We start from the raw sequence: 24,012 nt of genomic DNA on the forward strand, positions 1-24,012 counted from the left end.
ATTGTTGACATGATGTAAACTGTACATTTTAGTAGAATTTCTGTAAAAAATTATTATTTTTTAATTGAAATTCTATCTATTTAAATTCCCAGAAAAATTTTAAATTTTTTGGATTTTTACAATTGTTTACATTATGTAAAGAATGGTAAAGTACTCATGTAAATTATATATTTTTATAAAATGTTCATTAAATTTTATTATTTTCTTTGAAAACTGTTTAAATTACTTGGGAAATCCTTAAATTGTAGGTCATTTTATATTCTTTACATTGTTAACATTATGTAAAGAATTGTACATAACAATGTAAATAAGAGATTATTGATATTTTTCCTCTGATGTTATTAATTTTAATCAAAAATTTGTGAAAAATCTTAAAAATGTTGGTTCTATACAATTTTTTATATTGTTGACATTATGTAAACAATGTTAAATTACTCTAGTAAACTTCAGATTTTAGTAGAATTTTTGTAAAAATTTATTATTTTCTAACTACATAATTAAATTCCAAGAAAAATCTTGAAATTTTTTTGGATTTTGGCAATTGTTTACATTATGTAAAGAATTAATTTTACGCCAATTTTGACACTATTATCTGCATTTTTTTATCATACTAAATTTGAAATTTAAAAAGCCAAAATAAATTAAAATGCTCTTTAATAGTTTACATTGTTGACTTGATGTAAAAAAACTTATTTCTTACATGCCAATACACAATTCATAATATTTTCTTTAGAAATGTCCCAATATAAGATATTTTCAATTGTATACCTTGTTGACATCATGTAAACAATACAATTTACCTTAGATTTTAGAAGACATTTATGATTATTTAAAGGAAACTTCAAAGCTAAATGTATTTACCTTAATTAGCATTATTGACATGGGGTAAAAAATGCAGTTGACCTTGTTGTCATAATGTAAACAATTGAATTTACTTAGATTCTACAAAGAATTTATGATTTTTTACTTTAATTTGCATTGTTGACATGGGGTAAAAAATACAGTTTACCTTGTTGACATTAAGTAAATATAATGTAAACTATTCAATTTACCTCAGATTTTACAAAAAATTTTGATTTTTTAAAGCAAATTTTACTTTAATTTGCATTGTTGACATGATGTAAAAAATAAATTTTACCTTCTTGACATAATGTAAACAATTCAATTTACCCCTTAGTCTACAAAAAATTTATAATTTTTTAAAGCATACTTAAAAGTAAAATAGTTTTACTTTAATTTTCATTGTTGACATGGTGTAAAAAATACATTTTACCTTCTTGCAATAATGTAAACAATTTAATTTACCTTAGATTCTACAACAAATTTATAATTTTTAAACGCAATTGGATTTAATTTAATTTTGTTGTTGACGTGATGTAAAAAATACATTTTACTTTGTTGACATGATGTAAACAATAAAATTTATCTCAAATTCTACAAAAATTTATGATTTTTTAAAGCAAATTTGAAAGTAAAATTGATTTATATTAATTTACATTGTTGACATGGGGTAAAAACTATAGTTTACCTTGTTGACATAATGTAAACAATTCAATTTACCTCATAAAATTTATGATTTTTTAAAATAAATAGATTTAGTTCAATTTGATATGGTGTCAAAAATATATTTTACCTTGTTGACATAATGTAAACAATTAAATTTAACTAAGATTCTACAAAAAGCTTATGATTTTTTAAAGCAAACTTAAAAGTAAAAGAGATTTACTTTAATTTTCATTAGTGACCGGGTAAAAAATATAGTTTACCTTGCTCACATAATGTAAACAATTCAATTTACATTAGATTCGACAAAAAATTTCAACCATTTTATTACTATTTTTGAAAATTATTGAGAAATTTATTTATTTTTTATACTTTTTCTCTTTCTTTACAGTGTTCCGACTCTAGTTTGCTTATGCTGTATAATTTTAATCCTCTATATTAAGGTTTATCTTGTAAATATAAAATTATAGCAAAGAAAAAAAGGCAAAATTAATAATCATCATCATCATCATGATGAGTATAATAACGATAATGAAACTGATTAATACTACCACCAAACTACTACCAGCAGAATACGCTCATCATCCACATTAAAAAAACAGTGTAAAATTAAAACAGAAGTCATAAATTTACTGCTATTGGGACTCACTGGTTATAAATTTCTATACAAAAAAAAAACAGCAACAACATTTTCGACGTAATAATAATATTCTGGTATTTAGTTCTAAATATAAAAAAAACTACATGATTTTAATGAACAGAACTTCAGTCTAACGACAGCAAACGACCCTGCAACAACGACGACGCGCATCGCTGACTACGAGCCGCAAATAATTATAAAGAATTTAACAACAAACATTCCAAAAATCATTCGAAATCAGAGAAGGTACTCAGTAGTAGTAGTTGTGATCGTGAAAAAGCAGTGGATATTACAAAATACTAACAACAAATAGCAAACGAATTAAATCATTAAAAACAAAAAAAAAGTTAAATAATATTTAAAAATATTTAAAGAATTAAAAGTAATCAGCAAACAGGATTTAAAAAAAACTAAAAAATTTTATAAAAATTTAAAAAAATTAAAAGAAAATTTAAACTTTATAACAAAACACCATGAATTATAACAGTTTATGTTTAAAAATAACAAATAATTTTATTTAAATTATCAGATGACAACAAAGCTTAATCGAAAACCAAGCGATTCGACAGAATAAACTAAAGTGGTTAAAAGGCCCCCTTAAAATTTAGCCAAATTAAAAGGGAATTATCACAGTTTCTATTAAAAAACACAGCTGTATAACAGTTCCTAACAAGCAAAGAATATTATTCAACATTCCAGCAAAGAAATTTTTAAAGCAGAACAATATTGAAGAGAAAATTCAAGCTTATTCCATAATTATAACAGTTTCAACAGTATAACAGTTTCAAAAGCTAACTGTATAACAGTTTCTAACAAGCAGAGAACACCATTTAACATTCCAACAAAGAAATTTTTAAATCACAACAATATTGGAGACAAAATTCAAGCTTATTCCATATTTCTTTACTATAAAACTATAAAAGAAAATTATAACAGTTTCAACAGTATAACAGTTCTAAACCAGTAGTAAATATAATTTACTATTTCCAGCAAGAATTTTTAAAAGAAAATCTATACAAATTCAACCAAATTGAAAAGCGGCGCAAAGACCCCCTTGGAAATTATAACAGTTTGAATTTACAACAAAAGCTGTATAACAGTTCTTAACCGCAGTGAATGTAATTTGGCCTTAGAAGCAAAAAAAAAAACTAAAAGAAACTCTATATTTTACATAAAATCAAAAGCGGTCAAAGTCCCCTTTGCAGCGCAAAACGGAATTATAACAGTTTCAACCAACAAAAGTAACAGTTTTTCAATTCTCACCAATAACTAAAGTTAATTTATTATTTAAAACAACGAAATTGGAAACAAATTAAAAATTCAAGGTCGTGCTCAAACCTCTTTTAATATTTAACACTTATACAGGAATTATAACAGTTTGAACATTAAAAATTAGCTGTATAACAGTTAAAAACAAGCAGTGAATATAATTCATCATTAGCAGCAAGAAAGTCTTAAAGAAATTTGATATTTGGAATAAAATTCACAAGTGGTCAAGGCCCCCCTTTAAGAAATTTTGAGGGTAAAAGAGAATATTACAACTATAAATAAGAATTTAATCTATCAATTAAAATTACAAAAATTAAAATAAATAAAGACCAAATTTAAGTGAAATTTAAACCCCCCTTTAAATATTTAACACGCAAATAGAACTCTTGAAACAGGTTGTATAACATTTACAAACAAGCTGTGAATATTATTTATCACTACCCACCAAAAAATCTTAAAGAAATTTATTATTTAAAGCAGCATTGAAAAGTGGCCTAAATCCCCCTTTAGCAATAACAACAGTTTAAGCTAACAAAACTTATGAACAACAATTTTAAATAAGAAAAGAATTAAATTCAACATTCCCAGCAAGAAAATCTACAAGAAATTCAATATTAGAAGCAGAATTCATAAACGGTCAAAAGACCCCTTTAAAAAATTTTACCACAAAAAAGTATTTTTTTATTATTTGAGCAATTAAAGCTTAATAACTGAATTGCTATACTCAAAATAAAACTTAAAGTGGTCAAAGTGCCCCCTTTAACATTAAAGAAAAACCGAAAATAACATCTTCAAAACGGCAGTTAAACAAGCAAAACCCTCCACCAAAATGCAAACTTCTGCAGGCAACAATTGTGCCACAACACAAACCCTCGAAAGTCGACGACTCCTGCAACGTCTTCTACTCGATCTGCTGATCATCGTAGTACTCCTAATACCCATAATAGTATGTGAATTTGCCATAGAACCATTTCGCCGCGGCTTCTTTTGTGATGATGAAACCATACGTTACCCCTTCAAAGGCAACACCATAACCCCAGTAATGCTGGGTCTTATAGTGGGACTACCGCCCGTCATAGTCCTCGTCATAGGGGAATATGCCCGCCAATACAACAAGGGCCAATTAAATAATACCAGAGACATATTTGGCCGTCAGTTACCCATTTGGATGACCAACTGTTTTAAACAATTTGTGTACTTCTGTTTTGGTTTACTGCTCACATTCGATGCCACCGAGGTGGGTAAATACACCATAGGCCGCTTAAGGCCCCACTTTATGGCTGTTTGCCAGCCCCAGCTAGCAGATGGCACCACCTGCCATGATTTGGTTAATCAACATAGATATGTGGAGAATTATTTTTGCCTAGGATCCGGTTTCACCATACAAGATGTTCGCCAATCACGCCTCTCTTTTCCTAGTGGCCACTCCAGTTTGGCCTTCTATGCCTTGGTGTATATTTCACTATATCTACAAAAACGTATGCACTGGCGTAGATCCGATCTAACCAGACATTTTATACAATTTGCACTCATCATGCTGGCCTGGTTTACGGCGCTGACAAGGGTAATGGATAATTGGCATCATTGGTCGGATGTTTTGTCGGGCTCTTTGATTGGTGTGATGGGAGCTTTAATAACATCCAACTATATTAGTAAATTCTTTAAAACTTCCTATACAGATTTTGGTTCCTTAAGATTGGCGGGTCTGGCCAGACAGGATACTTCGGCTACTTTAAATGAGGTTTTGGCGGCCACGCCTCCTCCCTATACGATAAATCAACAGCCGGTAAATGCTTTTACAAATGAAACATATTGTACGAAGGTGTAGAGAGATTAAGGAAGGAGTAGGAGTTTAGGGTTATAATAAAAAATATGTGTAAATAATTAGATTAACAAAATCATAAGTTATTAAAGGAAGAAATATTGAAGATGGGGAAGTTAGGAGGGGTATTTTGACAGGATTTTCAATAACAACATAATTTAAGGATATTTTCTACGACTAAACAAATGTCTTGACATAAAATGTCAGTGTCATGACATAAATATGTTTTAAGTGCTTTTTAATAAAAAGATTGTTTAAAAAGCAAATAAACGGCTTTTTCAAAAAAATAGCTTTGACATATTTGTGTCATGACATGAACATGTTTTGGATGGTATTTAAATAAAAAAAGAAACTGAAATTGTAAAAAAATATCTTGACATAATGTCATGTCTTGACATAAATATGTTTTGTATTCTTTTTAACAAAAATTTAATCAAAATTGTCTATATAACTTTAAAATTTCATTTAAAGAAATACATACAAATGTGTGACATATTTTTGTTATGACATAAATATGTTTTGTATGATCCTTAATTAAAAATACGATTAAAAATGAAAAATCTTAAAAGAAACTGGAAATTGAAAAAAAACTGTCTCGACATAAATTGTCAAAATATTGACAAATTTTTGTCATGACATAAATATGTTTAGTAAAAAATTTTTTGACATAAATAAGATTATATATGAAAAACCTTAATTGAGCTGTCAAAAGAAACTGAAATTGTAAGAAATGTCTTGACATAATACCATGCCTTGACATAAATATGTTTCGTATTTTTTTAAATTAAAAATTAGTTATAAATGGAAAAAATAGTGAATTATCAAATAAAAAATAATTCAAAAAAAATATGTTTAAAAAAATGTCTCCAAAAAATGTCATATTATTTATGTCATAATACAAATATGCTTTATATGCTATTTAAAATAAATTGTTTAAAATGGATGAAACCTTAACAAAATCATGAATTTTTAATGAAAATAGATTTGACATAATATGTGACATATTTTTGTCATGATATAAATAAGTTATAGATGATTTTTTATTAAAAATAAGATTTTGTAAAAAAATGTCTTGACATAAATTGTCAAAATATTGACATATTTTTGTCATGATATAAATATGTTTTGTAAAATATATCTTGACTAAAAATAAGATTAAATATAAAAAACCTTAATTGAACAGTTAAATAAATCAGAAATTGTAAAAAATGTCTAGATATAATATCATGTCTTGACATAATTTCATGTCATGACATAAATATATTTTGTATTCTTTTTACTCAAAAATTAGTTAAAAATTTATAAGATCCCGAATTATTAAAGAAAAAATTATTTTACATAAAATATAAAAATATTTATGTCATAACATAAATATGTTTAAAAAAAAATTATTTTCCAAAAAATTTCAAAATATTTATGTCATAATACAAATATGTTTTAAATGCCATTTAAAATAAAATATTAAAAATGCAAAAAATCTTAATAAAATCACGAATTTTTTAAGAAAATAGCTTTGACATAAAATGTAACATATTTTTGTCATGAAATAATTATGTTTTGGATGATGTTTAATTAAAAATTAGATTAGCTATGAAAAACATTAATTGAACAGTTAAAAGAATCTAAAATTGTAAAAAATATCTTGACATAATTACTCAAAATCTAGACATATTTTTGTCATGATATAAATATGTTTTGTAAAAAATGTCGTGACATAAATAAGATTAAGTATAAAAAACCATAATTAAACAGTTCAAAAAAAACTGAAATTGTAAAAAAATGGCTTGATATTATATCATGTCTTGACATAAATATGTTTTACATTTATATATGTCTGGACATAAATAAGATTATATATGAAAAATCTGAAGATGATGAAATTGCAAAAAAAAAATGGCTTGACATCATATCATGTCATGACATAAATATGTTTTGTATTCATTTTACTCAAAAATTTGTTAAAAATTTATAAAATTCAGAATTATTAAAGAAAAATAATTATACATAAAATGTCAAAATATTTATGTCATAACATAATTATGTTTAAAGAAAACATTTTTTTACATAAAATTTCAAAATTTTATGTCATAATATTAATATTTTTTGCTATCTATTTCAAAGAAAATTAGATACAATTTGAAAAATCCTAATTAAAATTGAAAGTAAAATTGAAAGAAATTTTTTAAAATAAAATAAAATTTCGAAATATTTATGTCTTGACATAAATATTTTTTCAATGTATTTTAAATTCTGTCATTACATAAATAAGTTTTGTATTATTTTCTAAAAATTATTATATAAAAATACCAAAAATCTTCATAAAATTAAAAAATTTTTAAGGGAAATATGTCTTGATATAAATTTTATTTATGAAACTATTGAAAATAAGTAAATTGTAGTAATAATCCCGAGGCATGAAATGTCAGGACATAATAATGTTTCGTTCATTTTAAAACAAAAATCATTATATTGCAGTACAATTTGAAGACATTAAATTCGTTGTCTGTTTTTTAACCAAAATTAATTTGAAGTTGATATTTCAACATTTTAGCAGAGTCCTTAAGAAAAAAATGTCCTAATAAAAAATGTTAAAATATTAATGTCATAACATTAACTTTTAAAAACTTTGAACACTAAATCAAACTGTTAAAAATAAATGAAATTGCAAAAATATGTCTTGACATAAAATACCAAAATATTAATGTCATGACATAAAGAAGTTTTATATCTTTTATAAAGAAAAATGTGTTAACAAATGAAAAAATCTTAATAAAATTTTTAATTTTTGTAAAAATTATAAGACTTGATATAAAATGTTACAAATTTCTGGCATGACTTGTCAAAATATTTATGTCATAACATAAACATTTGTTTAAATTTAATGTTGAAAAAAGTTATAAATGTGAAAGATTTAAAATTCGTATTGAAAATAAATTTAATGATGAACTTCGGGCAATATAAATCCGTTTTAATCAGTTTTTAAATATATTATATAAAACTGATACATTTCTAAATAAAAAAACAGAATATTCAAGAATTGTCTAACCTAAAAACATCAATATGTCTTGTACGTTTTAAAGAAAGCTAAATTTCAAAAAATCTTAATGAAACAAAATAAAATAATGCATAAAGCCCCTCCTCATTGTGAACAAACCTATTGTATTATTATTGTTATTTAAATTATGTAATTGTAAAGAAATTACCAAATAAATAAATAAATAAAAATTCAAACACCAATTGTCTCATAGTATTATTAACAAGTAAGTTTTGTTTACTTTTACAATTATTGTCCAAATTTTATAAATTACATATAAAACTGTTTTCTATGTTAATAAATACAAGAACTAAATATAAAATGAAACCGAGCATGTTTTTATTAAATAATCTTTAAAAGGTGAGTCATTTTTGGTTTAAACTTAAAAATGTCTTAACATATGACTTGTTGAAAAAGAGTTACATAAATTTAATTGATATCTCTAACATTATCTAAGTAGACAAAAAAGGTAGGGTTGTTTACTGATAACATCAATATAAAGAACCGAAATACATATATAATAAAAACTAATTTATTAATATAAAAGTAAATAAAAGTGTTTTGTTTATAAATTTATCAAAATAAAAAATGTAAGTTAATTATATCGTTTGTGTTTTGGTTTAAACGGAAATCCCGGTAGTTTAAATTGATGAAAGAGAGAATTTTTTGTTAGAAATAATTAAAGCAAAACAATTAATAATATTTAGAATAAATTGTTTTTCATATTTGTTTAGTTGTAGTGAATATTATTTATTTTTCATATTATTGGCACGTTTTTTTACTAGTGTGTGAAAAAAAAAACTTGTAATTAAACAATATTTTTCTGATTTAAAATAAAATTTTAGAAACCTTCATTAACTGCTGGAAATAAATACAATTTGTGCATAAATTGTTTAAAACGGAGAAAACCATTTTTTGACATAAATTGTCTAAATATTGACATATTTTTGTTATGACATAAATATGTTTTGAATTATAAAATAGAAATTGTAAAAAATGTCGTCATATGCAAAATTTTAATTAACAGTTAAAAGAAACTGATGTCTTAAATATGTCTTGACATAATTGCATATCATGACATAAATATGTTTTGTATTCTTTTTTACAAAAAAATTGGTAAAAGTGGAAAAAATCAAGAATTATTAAAGAAACAATTATTTTACATAGGAAACAGTCTCCTCTAGAAGACAGTTTTCCTATAGAAAACAGTCTCCTCTAGAAGACAGTTTTCCTATAGAAAACAGTCTCCTCTAGAAGACAGTTTTCCTATAGAAAACAGTCTCCTCTAGAAGACAGTTTTCCTATAGAAAACAGTCTCCTATAGAAGACAGTTTTCCTATAGAAAACAGTCTCCTCTAGAAGACAGTTTTCCTATAGAAAACAGTCTCCTCTAGAAGACAGTTTTCCTATAGAAAACAGTCTCCCCTAGAAGACAGTTTTCCTATAGAAAACTGTCTCCTCTAGAAGACAGTTTTCCTATAGAAAACAGTCTCCTCTAGAAGACAGTTTTCCTATAGAAAACAGTCTCCTCTAGAAGACAGTTTTCCTATAGAAAACAGTCTCCTCTAGAAGACAGTTTTCCTATAGAAAACAGTCTCCTATAGAAGACAGTTTTCCTATAGAAAACAGTCTCCTATAGAAGACAGTTTTCCTATAGAAAACAGTCTCCTATAGAAGACAGTTTTCCTATAGAAAACAGTCTCCTATAGAAGACAGTTTTCCTATAGAAAACAGTCTCCTATAGAAGACAGTTTTCCTATAGAAAACAGTCTCCTATAGAAGACAGTTTTCCTATAGAAAACAGTCTCCTATAGAAGACAGTTTTCCTATAGAAAACAGTCTCCTATAGAAGACAGTTTTCCTATAGAAAACAGTCTCCTATAGAAGACAGTTTTCCTATAGAAAACAGTCTCCTATAGAAGACAGTTTTCTTATAGAAAACAGTCTCCTATAGAAGACAGTTTTCCTATAGAAAACAGTCTCCTATAGAAGACAGTTTTCCTATAGAAAACAGTCTCCTATAGAAGACAGTTTTCCTATAGAAAACAGTCTCCTATAGAAGACAGTTTTCCTATAGAAAACAGTCTCCTATAGAAGACAGTCTCCTATAGAAGACAGTTTTCCTATAGAAAACAGTCTCCTATAGAAGACAGTTTTCCTATAGAAAACAGTCTCCTCTAGAAGACAGTTTTCCTATAGAAAACAGTCTCCTATAGAAGACAGTTTTCCTATAGAAAACAGTCTCCTCTAGAAGACAGTTTTCCTATAGAAAGCAGTCTCCTCTAGAAGACAGTTATCCTATAGAAAACAGTCTCCTCTAGAAGACAGTTTTCCTATAGAAAACAGTCTCCTATAGAAGACAGTTTTCCTATAGAAAACAGTCTCCTCTTGAAGACAGTTTTCCTATAGAAAACAGTCTCCTCTTGAAGACAGTTTTCCTATAGAAAACAGTCTCCTATAGAAGACAGTTTTCCTATAGAAAACAGTCTCCTCTAGAAGACAGTTTTCCTATGGAAAACAGTCTCCTCTAGAAGACAGTTTTCCTATGGAAAACAGTCTCCTATAGAAGACAGTTTTCCTATAGAAAACAGTCTCCTCTAGAAGACAGTTTTCCTATAGAAAACAGTCTCCTCTAGAAGACAGTTTTCCTATAGAAAACAGTCTCCTATAGAAGACAGTTTTCCTATAGAAAACAGTCTCCTCTAGAAGACAGTTTTCCTATAGAAAACAGTCTCCTCTAGAAGACAGTTTTCCTTTAGAAAACAGTCTCCTCTAGAAGACAGTTTTCCTATAGAAAACAGTCTCCTATAGAAGACAGTTTTCCTATAGAAAACAGTCTCCTCTAGAAGACAGTTTTCCTATAGAAAACAGTCTCCTCTAGAAGACAGTTTTCCTATAGAAAACAGTCTCCTCTAGAAGACACTTTTCCTATAGAAAACAGTCTCCTCTAGAAGACACTTTTCCTATAGAAAACAGTCTCCTCTAGAAGACAGTTTTCCTATAGAAAACAGTCTCCTCTAGAAGACAGTTTTCCTATAGAAAACAGTCTCCTCTAGAAGACAGTTTTCCTATAGAAAACAGTCTAATCTAGAAGACAGTTTTTCCTATAGAAAACAGTCTCCTCTAGAAGACAGTTTTCCTATAGAAAACAGTCTCCTCTAGAAAACAGTTTTCCTATAGAAAACAGTCTCCTCTAGAAGGCAGTTTTTCTATAGAAAACAGTCTCCTCTAGAAGACAGTTTTCCTATAGAAAACAGTCTCCTCTAGAAGACAGTTTTCCTATAGAAAACAGTCTCCTCTAGAAGACAGTTTTCCTATAGAAAACAGTCTCCTCTAGAAGACAGTTTTCCTATAGAAAACAGTCTCCTCTAGAAGACAGTTTTCCTATAGAAAACAGTCTCCTCTAGAAGATAGTTTTCCTATAGAAAACAGTTTTCCTATAGAAAACAGTTTTCTTATAGAAAACAGTCTCCTCTAGAAGACAGTTTTCCTATAGAAAATAGTCTTCTCTAGAAGACAGTTTTCCTCTAGAAAACAGTCTCCTATAAGAAGACAGTTTTCCTCTAGAAAACAGTCTCCTATAAGAAGACAGTTTTCCTGTAGAAAACAGTCTCCTATAAGAAGACGGTTTTCCTATAGAAAACAGTCTCCTCTAGAAGACAGTTTTCTATAGAAAACAGTCTCCTCTAGAAGACAGTTTTCCTATAGAAAACAGTCTCCACTAGAAGACAGTTTTCCTATAGAAAACAGTCTCCTCTAGAATATAGTTTTCCTATAGCAAACAGTCTCCTATAGAAGACAGTTTTCCTATAGAAAACAGTCTCCTCTAGAAGACAGTTTTCCTATAGAAAACAATCTCCTCTAGAAGACAGTTTTCCTATAGAAAACAGTCTCCTCTAGAAGACAGTTTTCCTATAGGAAACAGTCTCCTCTAGAAGACAGTTTTCCTATAGAAAACAATCTCCTCTAGAAGACAGTTTTCCTATAGAAAACAGTCTCCTCTAGAAGACAGTTTTCCTATAGGAAACAGTCTCCTCTAGAAGACAGTTTTCCTATAGAAAACAATCTCCTCTAGAAGACAGTTTTCCTATAGAAAACAGTCTCCTCTAGAAGACAGTTTTCTTATAGAAAACAGTCTCCTCTAGAAGATAGTTTTCCTATAGAAAACAGTTTTCCTATAGAAGACAGTTTTCCTATAGAAAACAGTCTCCTCTAGAAGACAGTTTTCCTATAGAAAACAGTCTCCTCTAGAAGACAGTTTTCCTATAGAAAACAGTCTCCTCTAGAAGACAGTTTTCCTATAGAAAACAGTCTCCTCTAGAAGACAGTTTTCCTATAGAAAACAGTCTCCTCTAGAAGACAGTTTTCCTATAGAAAACAGTCTCCTCTAGAAGACAGTTTTCCTATAGAAAACAGTCTCCTCTAGAAGACAGTTTTCCTATAGAAAACAGTCTCCTCTAGAAGACAGTTTTCCTATAGAAAACAGTCTCCTCTAGAAGACAGTTTTCCTTTAGAAAACAGTCTCCTCTAGAAGACAGTTTTCCTATAGAAAACAGTCTCCTCTAGAAGACAGTTTTCCTATAGAAAACAGTCTCCTCTAGAAGACAGTTTTCCTATAGAAAACAGTCTCCTATAGAAGACAGTTTTCCTATAGAAAACAGTCTCCTATAGAAGACAGTTTTCCTATAGAAAACAGTCTCCTCTAGAAGACAGTTTTCCTATAGAAAACAGTCTCCTCTAGAAGACAGTTTTCCTATAGAAAACAGTCTCCTATAGAAGACAGTTTTCCTATAGAAAACAGTCTCCTATAGAAGACAGTTTTCCTATAGAAAAGTTTTCCTATAGAAAACAGTCTCCTATAGAAGACAGTTTTCCTATAGAAAAGTTTTCCTATAGAAAACAGTCTCCTATAGAAGACAGTTTTCCTATAGAAAACAGTCTCCTATAGAAGACAGTTTTCCTATAGAAAACAGTCTCCTCTAGAAGACAGTTTTCCTATAGAAAACAGTCTCCTCTAGAAGACAGTTTTTCTATAGAAAACAGTTTCCTCTAGAAGACAGTTTTCCTATAGAAAACAGTCTCCTCTAGAAGACAGTTTTCCTATAGAAAGCAGTTTCCTCTAGAAGACAGTTTTCCTATAGAAAACAGTCTCCTCTAGAAGACAGTTTTCCTATAGAAAACAGTCTCCTCTAGAAGACAGTTTTCCTATACAAAACAGTCTCCTCTAGAAGACAGTTTTCCTATAGAAAACAGTCTAATCTAGAAGACAGTTTTTCCTATAGAAAACAGTCTCCTCTAGAAGACAGTTTTCCTATAGAAAACAGTCTCCTCTAGAAGACAGTTTTCCTATAGAAAACAGTCTCCTCTAGAAGACAGTTTTCCTATAGAAAACAGTCTCCTATAGTAGACAGTTTTCCTATAGAAAACAGTCTCCCCTAGAAGACAGTTTTCCTATAGAAAACTGTCTCCTCTAGAAGACAGTTTTCCTATAGAAAACAGTCTCCTCAAGAAGACAGTTTTCCTATAGAAAACAGTCTCTAATTGAAGACAGAAGATACTCTACGGTTGAGTCTATCGAACTGACTCTTCTGTAGCAAAGATTCTATCGCTAGCTCTGTCTTTCATATAAGAAATACATAGCGATAGGGTAGCCTATCGCTATTTCTATGGAATTTCCTATAGAAAACAGTCTCCTCTAGAAGACAGTTTTCCTATAGAAAACAGTCTCCTCTAGATGACAGTTTTCCTATAGAAAACAGTCTCCTCTAGAAGACAGTTTTCCTATAGAAAACAGTCTCCTCTAGAAGACAGTTTTCCTATAGAAAACAGTCTCCTCTAGAAGACAGTTTTCCTATAGAAAACAGTCTCCTCTAGAAGACAGTTTTCCTATAGAAAACAGTCTCCTCTAGAAGACAGTTTTCCTATAGAAAACAGTCTCCTCTAGAAGACAGTTTTCCTATAGAAAACAGTCTCCTCAAGAAGACAGTTTTCCTATAGAAAACAGTCTCCTCAAGAAGATAGTTTTCCTATAGAAAACAGTCTCTAATTGAAGACAGAAGATACTCTACGGTTGAGTCTATCGAACTGACTCTTCTGTAGCAAAGATTCTATCGCTAGCTCTGTCTTTCATATAAGAAATACATAGCGATAGGGTAGCCTATCGCTATTTCTATGGAATTTCCTATAACGAAAGCTTATTGTTTTATTTTAATACAAATTTAGCAAATTTTAGCTCTTGTTATTTATAACTATCTCCCATAAAAATTCAATTTAAATCTCAAATTTCTCAGGTTCATTAACCTCTTGCTCCCGTCTTCCTGAGTGTCTGTCTGCATTTCTTTCTTTCTATCTATCATACATTTATTTTATTACCTCGTTATAATAAAAAGAGATTTGATTCGGTTACTTTGTAGTCATTTTTTATGACAGTTTACATGCGTGCTCTAGTGTATGTGTGTAGCTGTGTTTAATTTTCTGTAATTTTATATTAAAATTTTTTATGACTTGTCTCTTGTTTTCATTAAGTGTAGTTAAAGCAATTAAATTTTATAATTGTCATTAAGTAAATTACAATTTTATGTCTCCGCTTAAATGTGTAGAGAATGCATTATTAAGGCTGTCAGGCTGCATGTGTAGGAGGTTGGGGTAATGAACAGCAGAAAAAATAGGAGCGTTTGGGAGGAACGTGTAAACAATTTAAACGATGATTAGAAAGTAACAAGGAATATCTTTTGTTTAAACACTTAAAACACTGTACTCTAAAGTGATAAAATTTATTAGTGAAATGATTGCTCACACCTGTTTTAGATGGCTGTACTGATTTTATAAAGACAATTTTGTGGGGCATACTTTAAGGAGGTAGTAAATAAATAATTGAAAATAAGTTAATTACGATCTTTTTTGTTGATTTGCAGCTACTTGATAGAGAAATAGAACGGTTTATTATACCAAACTTGATATAAATGATTGTCATAACTATTATAAATGTAGTAAATTTTAGTTGTTTAAATAAAGCTTTATTGCAATTAAAAATAATTCATTCTGTAGGGAAAACTAAGTTAATGGCAAAGGGCTTGATTAAGTAAAGCCAGCTAAATGTTGGTCTAGTCAATGATTCATAAGTCAATGATTATGAATAATTTTCAACTAAAAAATCGCCAATGATCTATTTAAACAAAATTTTTCATCACAATCCTGGTTCTTTTTAAACTGAATTTTTCATCACAATCGTGGTTCTTTTTAAATAGAAATTTATACAGAATTTTTCATCACAATCTTGGTTCTTTTTAAACAGAAATTTATACAGAATTTTTCATCACAATCGTGGTTCTTTTTAATCAGAATTTTTCATCACAATCGTGGTTCTTTTTAATCAGAATTTTTCATCACAATCGTGGTTCTTTTTAATCAGAATATTTCATCACAATCGCGGTTCTATTTAAACAGAATTTTTCATCACAATCGTGGCTCTTTTTAAACAGAATTTTTCATCACAATCGTGGTTCTTTTTAAACAGAAATTAATACAGAATTTTTCATCACAATCGTGGTTCTTTTTAATCAGAATTTTTCATCACAATCGTGGTTCTTTTAAATCAGAATTTTTCATCACAATCCTGGTTCTTTTTAAACTGAATTTTTCATCACAATCGTGATTCTTTTTAAACAGAATTTTTCATCACAATCGTGGTTCTTTCTAAACATAAATTTATACAGAATTTTTCATCACAATCGTGGTTCTTTTTAAAAATAAATTTATACAGAATTTTTCATCACAATCGTGGTTCTTTTTAATCAGAATTTTTCATCACAATCGTGGTTCTTTTTAATCAGAATTTTTCATCACAATCGTGGTTCTTTTTATTCAGAATTTTTCATCACAATCGTGGTTCTTTTTAATCAGAATATTTCATCACAATCGTGGTTCTATTTAAACAGAATTTTTCATCACAATCGTGGCTCTTTTTAAACTGAATTTTTCATCACAAACGTGATTCTTTTTAAACAGAATTTTTCATCACAATCGTGGTTCTTTTTAAACAGAAATTAATACAGAATTTTTCATCACAATCGTGGTTCTTTTTAAATAGAAATTTAAACTGAATTTTTCATCACAAACGTGATTCTTTTTAAACAGAATTTTTCATCACAATCGTGGTTCTTTTTAAACAGAAATTAATACAGAATTTTTCATCACAATCGTGGTTCTTTTTAAATAGAAATTTATACAGAATTTTTCATCACAATCGTCGTTCTTTTTAATCAGAATTTTTCATCACAATCGTGGTTCTTTTAAATCAGAATTTTTCATCACAATCCTGGTTCTTTTTAAACTGAATTTTTCATCACAATCGTGGTTCTTTTCAAACATAACTTTTCATCACAATCGTTGTTATTTTTAATCAGAATTTTTCATCACAATCGTGAATCATTTAAACAGAATTTTTCATCACAATCGTGGTTCTTTTTAAACAGAATATTTTATCACAATCGTGGTTCTTTTTAAACAGAAATTTATACAGAATTTTTCATCACAATCCTGGTTCTTTTTAATCAGAATTTTTCATCACAATCGTGGTTCTATTTAAACATAATTTTTTATCACAATCGTTGTTCTTTTTAAACTGAATTTTTCATCACAAATAAATAAAAACATTCACTATATATTGGAATTTCTTGTTTAAAACTTTTATTTAATTTATTAAAAAATGCTTAGCTATTTACACTATTGCCAACTACTGGCTTCTGTACAAATATTATTTAAAATTTCGAGACTTGAGGGACTTAGTTTTAAGTGTGAGCTCATTATGCACTGCCCAACTCTATAGCACAAGATTCTTCCTTCTCCTGCACATTGACATTAGAAGCCTTTGTGTTCTCTTCAATTGCCAAATCACTGGCAATTTCCTTTAACCATTTCTCTATATTACTCAGCTGTTCCTTCAAATACCAACTGAGTACCAAGGCCACACTGGAGCCACTAATAAAACCAGCACAGACATCGGTCCAGTGATGTCTGTAATCGAAAACACGACTCGCTCCCACAAACAAAATCATCAGTAGGCAGCAGATTTGCACAATTAACAATACCAGCCATGAAAATATCTTCAGATGTTTAAATTTCAAAGACAGCAAATACAAATAACCCACTAAAAATACCATAGAGTACGAGGTTAAACTAGTGTGGCCACTGGGAAAGGAAACAAAAGCTGAACTAAGCGCCCAAGAGGGATAAGAGTCCGAACTGCACTGATACTCCTCCATTATCACGGTATCATCTAAATCTTGACATCTATAGCCATCTAAATTCATCGGCTCACAGACCGTTATAAAATTCGGTCTCAATCGAGCCATTTTTAGTTTAGCCATATTTTTAAATAGACGTTCTACAGACATTCCAATTAGAAATAATGTTAGAACAGCACTGCATTTCAGCACATATGTTAAAATCCAGCGGTTGCTATTCAAAGATTTCCTTGCCGCCCAGCTGCACAACAATTCACAAGCTGCTATCAAGACTATGGGGAAATATACAGCCAGGATATAAAGTTGTTTAGGCGGCACAGTATCCATTAATATAAACGGCTTGCTTAAGGTCTCATCAAAGCACTGGAATGGTCGCTTTCTGGGTACACCAAATAACTTTTTGAAATTATAGCAACATAATGCTGCCAATGCCAGCAATGTGTAGATTGTGAAGATTTTAAAGTATTGTAGTTTTGTTAATTTTAACATTTTTTTTTTATTTATTTCTATAAATAAAATTAATTTTACTTCTAGTATGGTTTAATCTAATGTTTTCACTTGTCTGGCTCGATCTCAACTGAATTTGGTTGAGCTGATAATATTATTTGAATTGTGAATTAATGTGGTTGGGTTTATATAAAAAAGGCGAGTATGTTGGATTTGTTGTCAAGTTGGTAACTCAAACAAATGAAAATTTTGGACTAATTATTCACTAGCTATAGATAGCAGAATTTCAAGTTCAGGTTCTAGTTTTAATTCTAGCACAGTTCTACTTCAGGCTTTAATTCAGGTTCTAGTTCAGGATCTAGTTCCGGTTTGTATTTAGGTTCTAGTTCTAGTTCAGGTTCTAGTTCTCTTCGGGTTTTAGGTTAAGATTTAATTCAGGCACTAGTTCAGGTTCTAATTCAGATTCTAGTTTAGGCTCTACTTCAAGTTCTAATTCAGGTTCTGGTTGAGTTTCTAATTGAAGTCCTAGTTCACTTTCTAGTATAGGTTCTAGTGCAGGCTAAAGTTCACGTTGTAGTTCAGGTTCTTGTTCTCGTTCAAGTTTCAATTCAGGTACACGTTCTCGTTCAGAATTTAGTTCTATTTTAGATTCTAGACTATAAATCAGGTTCTAGTTCAGGTTCTCGTTCAGGTTTTAGTTCTCGTTCATATTCATGTTCTAGTTCACGTTCAGTTTTTATTTCTCGTTCAGCTTCAAGTTCTCGTTCAGGTTCTAGTTCTCGTTCTGATTTTAGTTCTCGTTCAAGTTCTAGTTCTCGTTCAGGTTCTAGTTCTCGTTCAGTTTCTAGTTCTTGTTCAGGCTCTAGTTCTTTTTCAGGTTCTAGTGCAAAGTCTAGTTTAGTTCTATTTCTGGTTCTAATTCTGGATCTAGTTCAGGTTCTAGATCATATTCTCTTTCATGTTCTTCAGTCTAATTCAGGTTCTAGTTCTCATTCAGTTTGTAGTTCTCGTTCATTTTCTACTTCAGGTACTAGTTGTAGTTCCAGTTAGGGTTCCACTTCAGTTTATAATTATGGTTCTAGTGCAGGTTTTAGTTCAAGTTCTCGTTTAGGTTCTAGTTTTCTTTCCGTTTCTAGTTCAGTTTTTGTTCAGTTCAGTTCTAGTTCAGTTCTAGTTCAGTTCTAGTTCAGTTCTAGTTCAGTTCTAGTTCAGTTCTAGTTCAGTTCTAGTTCAGTTCTAGTTCAGTTCTAGTTCAGTTCTAGTTCAGTTCTAGTTCAGTTCTAGTTCAGTTCTAGTTCAGTTCTAGTTCAGTTCTAGTTCAGTTCTAGTTCAGTTCTAGTTCAGTTCTAGTTCAGTTCTAGTTCAGTTCTAGTTCAGTTGTAGTTCAGTTCTAGTTCAGTTCTAGTTCAGTTCTAGTTCAGTTCTAGTTCAGTTCTAGTTCAGTTCTAGTTCAGTTCTAGTTCAGTTCTAGTTCAGTTCTAGTTCAGTTCTAGTTCAGTTCTAGTTCAGTTCTAGTTCAGTTCTAGTTCAGTTCTAGTTCAGTTCTAGTTCAGTTCTAGTTCAGTTCTAGTTCAGTTCTAGTTCAGTTCTAGTTCAGTTCTAGTTCAGTTCTAGTTCAGTTCTAGTTCAGTTGTAGTTCAGTTCTAGTTCAGTTCTAGTTCAGTTCTAGTTCAGTTCTAGTTCAGTTCTAGTTCAGTTCTAGTTCAGTTCTAGTTCAGTTCTAGTTCAGTTCTAGTTCAGTTCTAGTTCAGTTCTAGTTCAGTTCTAGTTCAGTTCTAGTTCAGTTCTAGTTCAGTTCTAGTTCAGTTCTAGTTCAGTTCTAGTTCAGTTCTAGTTCAGTTCTAGTTCAGTTCTAGTTCAGTTCTAGTTCAGTTCTAGTTCAGTTCTAGTTCAGTTCTAGTTCAGTTCTAGTTCAGTTCTAGTTCAGTTCTAGTTCAGTTCTAGTTCAGTTCTAGTTCAGTTCTAGTTCAGTTCTAGTTCAGTTCTAGTTCAGTTCTAGTTCAGTTCTAGTTCAGTTCTAGTTCAGTTCTAGTTCAGTTCTAGTTCAGTTCTAGTTCAGTTCTAGTTCAGTTCTAGTTCAGTTCTAGTTCAGTTCTAGTTCAGTTCTAGTTCAGTTCTAGTTCAGTTCTAGTTCAGTTCTAGTTCAGTTCTAGTTCAGTTCTAGTTCAGTTCTAGTTCAGTTCTAGTTCAGTTCTAGTTCAGTTCTAGTTCAGTTCTAGTTCAGTTCTAGTTCAGTTCTAGTTCAGTTCTAGTTCAGTTCTAGTTCAGTTCTAGTTCAGTTCTAGTTCAGTTCTAGTTCAGTTCTAGTTCAGTTCTAGTTCAGTTCTAGTTCAGTTCTAGTTCAGTTCTAGTTCAGTTCTAGTTCAGTTCTAGTTCAGTTCTAGTTCAGTTCTAGTTCAGTTCTAGTTCAGTTCTAGTTCAGTTCTAGTTCAGTTCTAGTTCAGTTCTAGTTCAGTTCTAGTTCAGTTCTAGTTCAGTTCTAGTTCAGTTCTAGTTCAGTTCAGTTCTAGTTCAGTTCTAGTTCAGTTCTAGTTCAGTTCTAGTTCAGTTCTAGTTCAGTTCTAGTTCAGTTCTATTTCAGTTCTAGTTCAGTTGTAGTTCAGTTGTAGTTCAGTTCTAGTTCAGTTCTAGTTCAGTTCTAGTTCAGTTCTAGTTCAGTTCTAGTTCAGTTCTAGTTCAGTTCTAGTTCAGTTCTAGTTCAGTTCTAGTTCAGTTCTAGTTCAGTTCTAGTTCAGTTCTAGTTTAGTTCTAGTTTAGTTCAGTTCTATTTCGATCTAGCGCTCATACTAAACTGTAATTATTTACTTCGATAAATTTGATTGTAGTGTTATTAAGAATCGACCTGATATTAAAAATTATTTTATTTTTTTTTCAAAAATAAACTCTGAAGAGATTAAATTTTATTGTAATTATGTTTGTCATATTTACAGTGGAATAAGGTGGAAGTAAATCCAACTAAAATCAAAGTCTTGTATAAGTTTTGTTGTTAATCCACTGTTAATCAATTTGCTTACAACTTTTCGTAGATGTGTAAAATAATCTCTTAATATAGTGTAATATTTCATCATAGCTTCAGCTCAGCAAGTGAGGGTGGTTATCAATTAATTTGAAAAAAAAAATCTAGATGAAAATCGTACACATGGAGGCAACTGATAACCTGTAAGTATGAACCAAAACGTTTTTAATTATAAAACAATAATAATCATAATAAAAAATTGTTCACAAAGCAACACACATTATTTAAAGTTCTAAATCAAAACACTGTGCAGAGGCAAAATAATAACCAAAATGTAAATAGATTTTTAGAGCACTTCGCAACATATTGGTTTTCTTAAAGGGGATTTTTGAATAAAAAACGTGACTATATTTTATTTGGATGGAATTCACAAAATATTTTTGAGATAACCATGAACCTAGATTTATTTGTGAATTTTTTTTGGAAATAATACAGGGTGAATGACTTAGCTTCAAGGGGACTGAAAATAACAATTTTTATTTGCTGTTTTGAATATAATCGGTCATGACTTCTTTAAAATGCAGGCAGTAAGGTTTTTGGTCGCTTTTTACATGAAGAATTGTTTCTTCCTGTTTCTTTTCGAAATTTCTCAAGGTATGAATCAAGAAGCTTCTAATTGATTTGAATATTTTATTAATTAAATTTAAAACAATATGACTTTCTTTTCTATTTTTTTACGTTGTAAATATAAAAAACCACAATCTTATTGCTTATTAATTCAATACATTTTATTTATAACCAATCTGTTCACTTTTGCAGCCAAACAAATCCATATCAATAAAACTCCATGGAAATCAACACTGACTAATACTAATTAGCTGGCCGGCCATCCCTCATTATTCTCAACGATGTCATCACAAAAAATCATCATCATCAAACTCTTCCAGCAGTCATGGAACTAAAATACTATTTGCCGTAGTTGCGCTAAATGTCGTGGTGGATGTTGTCTCTGAATTTGATGAATTAACGCCCTCTGGCAAATCGTTCACACTCTTTAACTGTTGACACACATACAGCGTAACCGCAATGGCAACTGATGTGCCCAGCATGATGCCAACCAAAACATCTGACCAGTGGTGTTTGTAATCCATCACACGACTCAAGGCTACAAACCAGGCCAATAGAGCGCACAGCATTTGGCCGACCATCATGAAAAGACCAACATTTATCCTGCATTGGCTTAGAGTCTTGGAGAAACGTTGTAAATAGAGGATGATGAAAATCATACCATAAAATATATAACTTGAGTGGCCACTGGGAAACGAAAGATGTACATTGTATAAAATCAATCGGTTACTGGAAGGATTCCTGCATTCATAGTCCTCTATATAGAGACCATGATTGTTAGGGCTGTCGCAGGTGGTGCCATCTAGAGTGCGATATGGTTGACAAACCTCAAAGAAATGTGGTCTCAGGCGACCAACAGTAATCTTACCCACATGGATAAACAAGGCATGCAAGGCAAAGCCACACAGAAAAGGCGTTATATTGTGATGTAATTTCAGAAAAGCTCTAGCAAATCCCTTATCCTGGGCAGTGGTGCATCGTCGCTTTCCCACTAGAAACATCACGATCTCGCAAGAGACCATTACTGTGATGGGCACATACAAAGAGAGCGCCAATAACAGGATATAATTCACGGTATCCTCATGGTAGGGATATTTTAAACTCTCATCATCGCAAAAGAATCCACGTTTTACTGGTCTCTTAGAGAGTTTATAAAATTTACTGGATATAATAAGCAACACCACAGTTATAAAACACTCCGCTAGGATGCGTATTGTAGGTTCTTTAGGTATATTTTTAAATTTTACTAACATTTCAACGACTTGCCGCGTTTCGATTTTTAATACCGCTGTTAAGGATTTCGCTTTTAAACTGACACTGTTAGTCAGTGATGAAGTGTTTTTAATAAATAAGTAATAAATATATGATTGAGTTTATCAGCAAAACCGCATAAACTCATTGAATTTTATTGAAATTTCTTATTCCAATTATAACTTGGTGATAAATGCTTTATGAAAGCGAATAAATAATATCTACGTAAACTTAGCAATGATTGAATGATTGAATGAGTGAATGACGAAGGAAATTTACCTGAAGGCTTAAATATAAATACAGAACTGTATATTGAGGAACTAGAACTCGAACTGAACTAGAACTGAACTAGAACTGAACTAGAACTGAACTAGAACTGAACTAGAACTGAACTAGAACTGAACTAGAACTGAACTAGAACTGAACTAGAACTGAACTAGAACTGAACTAGAACTGAACTAGAACTGAACTAGAACTGAACTAGAACTGAACTAGAACTGAACTAGAACTGAACTAGAACTGAACTAGAACTGAACTAGAACTGAACTAGAACTGAACTAGAACTGAACTAGAACTGAACTAGAACTGAACTAGAACTGAACTAGAACTGAACTAGAACTGAACTAGAACTGAACTAGAACTGAACTAGAACTGAACTAGAACTGAACTAGAACTGAACTAGAACTGAACTAGAACTGAACTAGAACTGAACTAGAACTGAACTAGAACTGAACTAGAACTGAACTAGAACTGAACTAGAACTGAACTAGAACTGAACTACAACTGAACTAGAACTGAAATAGAACTGAACTAGAACTGAACTAGAACTGAACTAGAACTGAACTACAACTGAACTAGAACTGAACTAGAACTGAACTAGAACTGAACTAGAACTGAACTAGAACTGAACTACAACTGAACTAGAACTGAACTAGAACTGAACTAGAACTGAACTAGAACTGAACTAGAACTGAACTAGAACTGAACTAGAACTGAACTAGAACTGAACTAGAACTGAACTAGAACTGAACTAGAACTGAACTAGAACTGAACTAGAACTGAACTAGAACTGAACTAGAACTGAACTAGAACTGAACTAGAACTGAACTAGAACTGAACTAGAACTTAACTAGAACTGAACTAGAACTGAACTAGAACTGAACTAGAACTGAACTAGAACTGAACTAGAACTGAACTAGAACTGAACTAGAACTGAAC

General features: G+C 30.3%; 3 protein-coding genes across 3 annotated transcripts; 1 reads left to right on the forward strand and 2 right to left on the reverse strand.

Annotated features, from left to right (window-relative positions):
- Positions 1–2,066: 2,066 nt before the first annotated feature.
- LOC135955274 (putative phosphatidate phosphatase) lies at positions 2,067–6,526 on the forward strand. Its single transcript, XM_065505611.1, has one exon. It carries the CDS (start codon positions 4,242–4,244, stop codon positions 5,238–5,240), a length of 999 nt encoding a protein of 332 aa, XP_065361683.1. The 5' UTR covers positions 2,067–4,241; the 3' UTR covers positions 5,241–6,526.
- Positions 6,527–17,072: 10,546 nt separating this feature from the next.
- Positions 17,073–17,636, reverse strand: LOC135955699 (putative phosphatidate phosphatase). The gene has a single exon (XM_065506057.1). The coding sequence runs from the start codon at positions 17,634–17,636 to the stop codon at positions 17,073–17,075; it is 564 nt and encodes a 187-aa protein (XP_065362129.1).
- Positions 17,637–21,679: 4,043 nt separating this feature from the next.
- LOC135953512 (putative phosphatidate phosphatase) lies at positions 21,680–22,858 on the reverse strand. Its single transcript, XM_065503444.1, has one exon. The coding sequence runs from the start codon at positions 22,794–22,796 to the stop codon at positions 21,867–21,869; it is 930 nt and encodes a 309-aa protein (XP_065359516.1). The 5' UTR covers positions 22,797–22,858; the 3' UTR covers positions 21,680–21,866.
- Positions 22,859–24,012: the final 1,154 nt, after the last annotated feature.

The sequence above is a fragment of the Calliphora vicina genome, chromosome 3 (genome assembly GCF_958450345.1).
Source record: "Calliphora vicina chromosome 3, idCalVici1.1, whole genome shotgun sequence".
In the NCBI taxonomy this organism is placed as follows: domain Eukaryota; kingdom Metazoa; phylum Arthropoda; class Insecta; order Diptera; family Calliphoridae; genus Calliphora; species Calliphora vicina.

What these genes read in the sequence shown, in the direction of transcription:
- LOC135955699 (XM_065506057.1), bottom strand. Translation starts at nt 17,636, where the DNA reads ATGGCTAAACTAAAAATGGCTCGATTGAGACCGAATTTTATAACGGTC.
- LOC135955274 (XM_065505611.1), top strand. Translation starts at nt 4,242, where the DNA reads ATGCAAACTTCTGCAGGCAACAATTGTGCCACAACACAAACCCTCGAA.
- LOC135953512 (XM_065503444.1), bottom strand. Translation starts at nt 22,796, where the DNA reads ATGTTAGTAAAATTTAAAAATATACCTAAAGAACCTACAATACGCATC.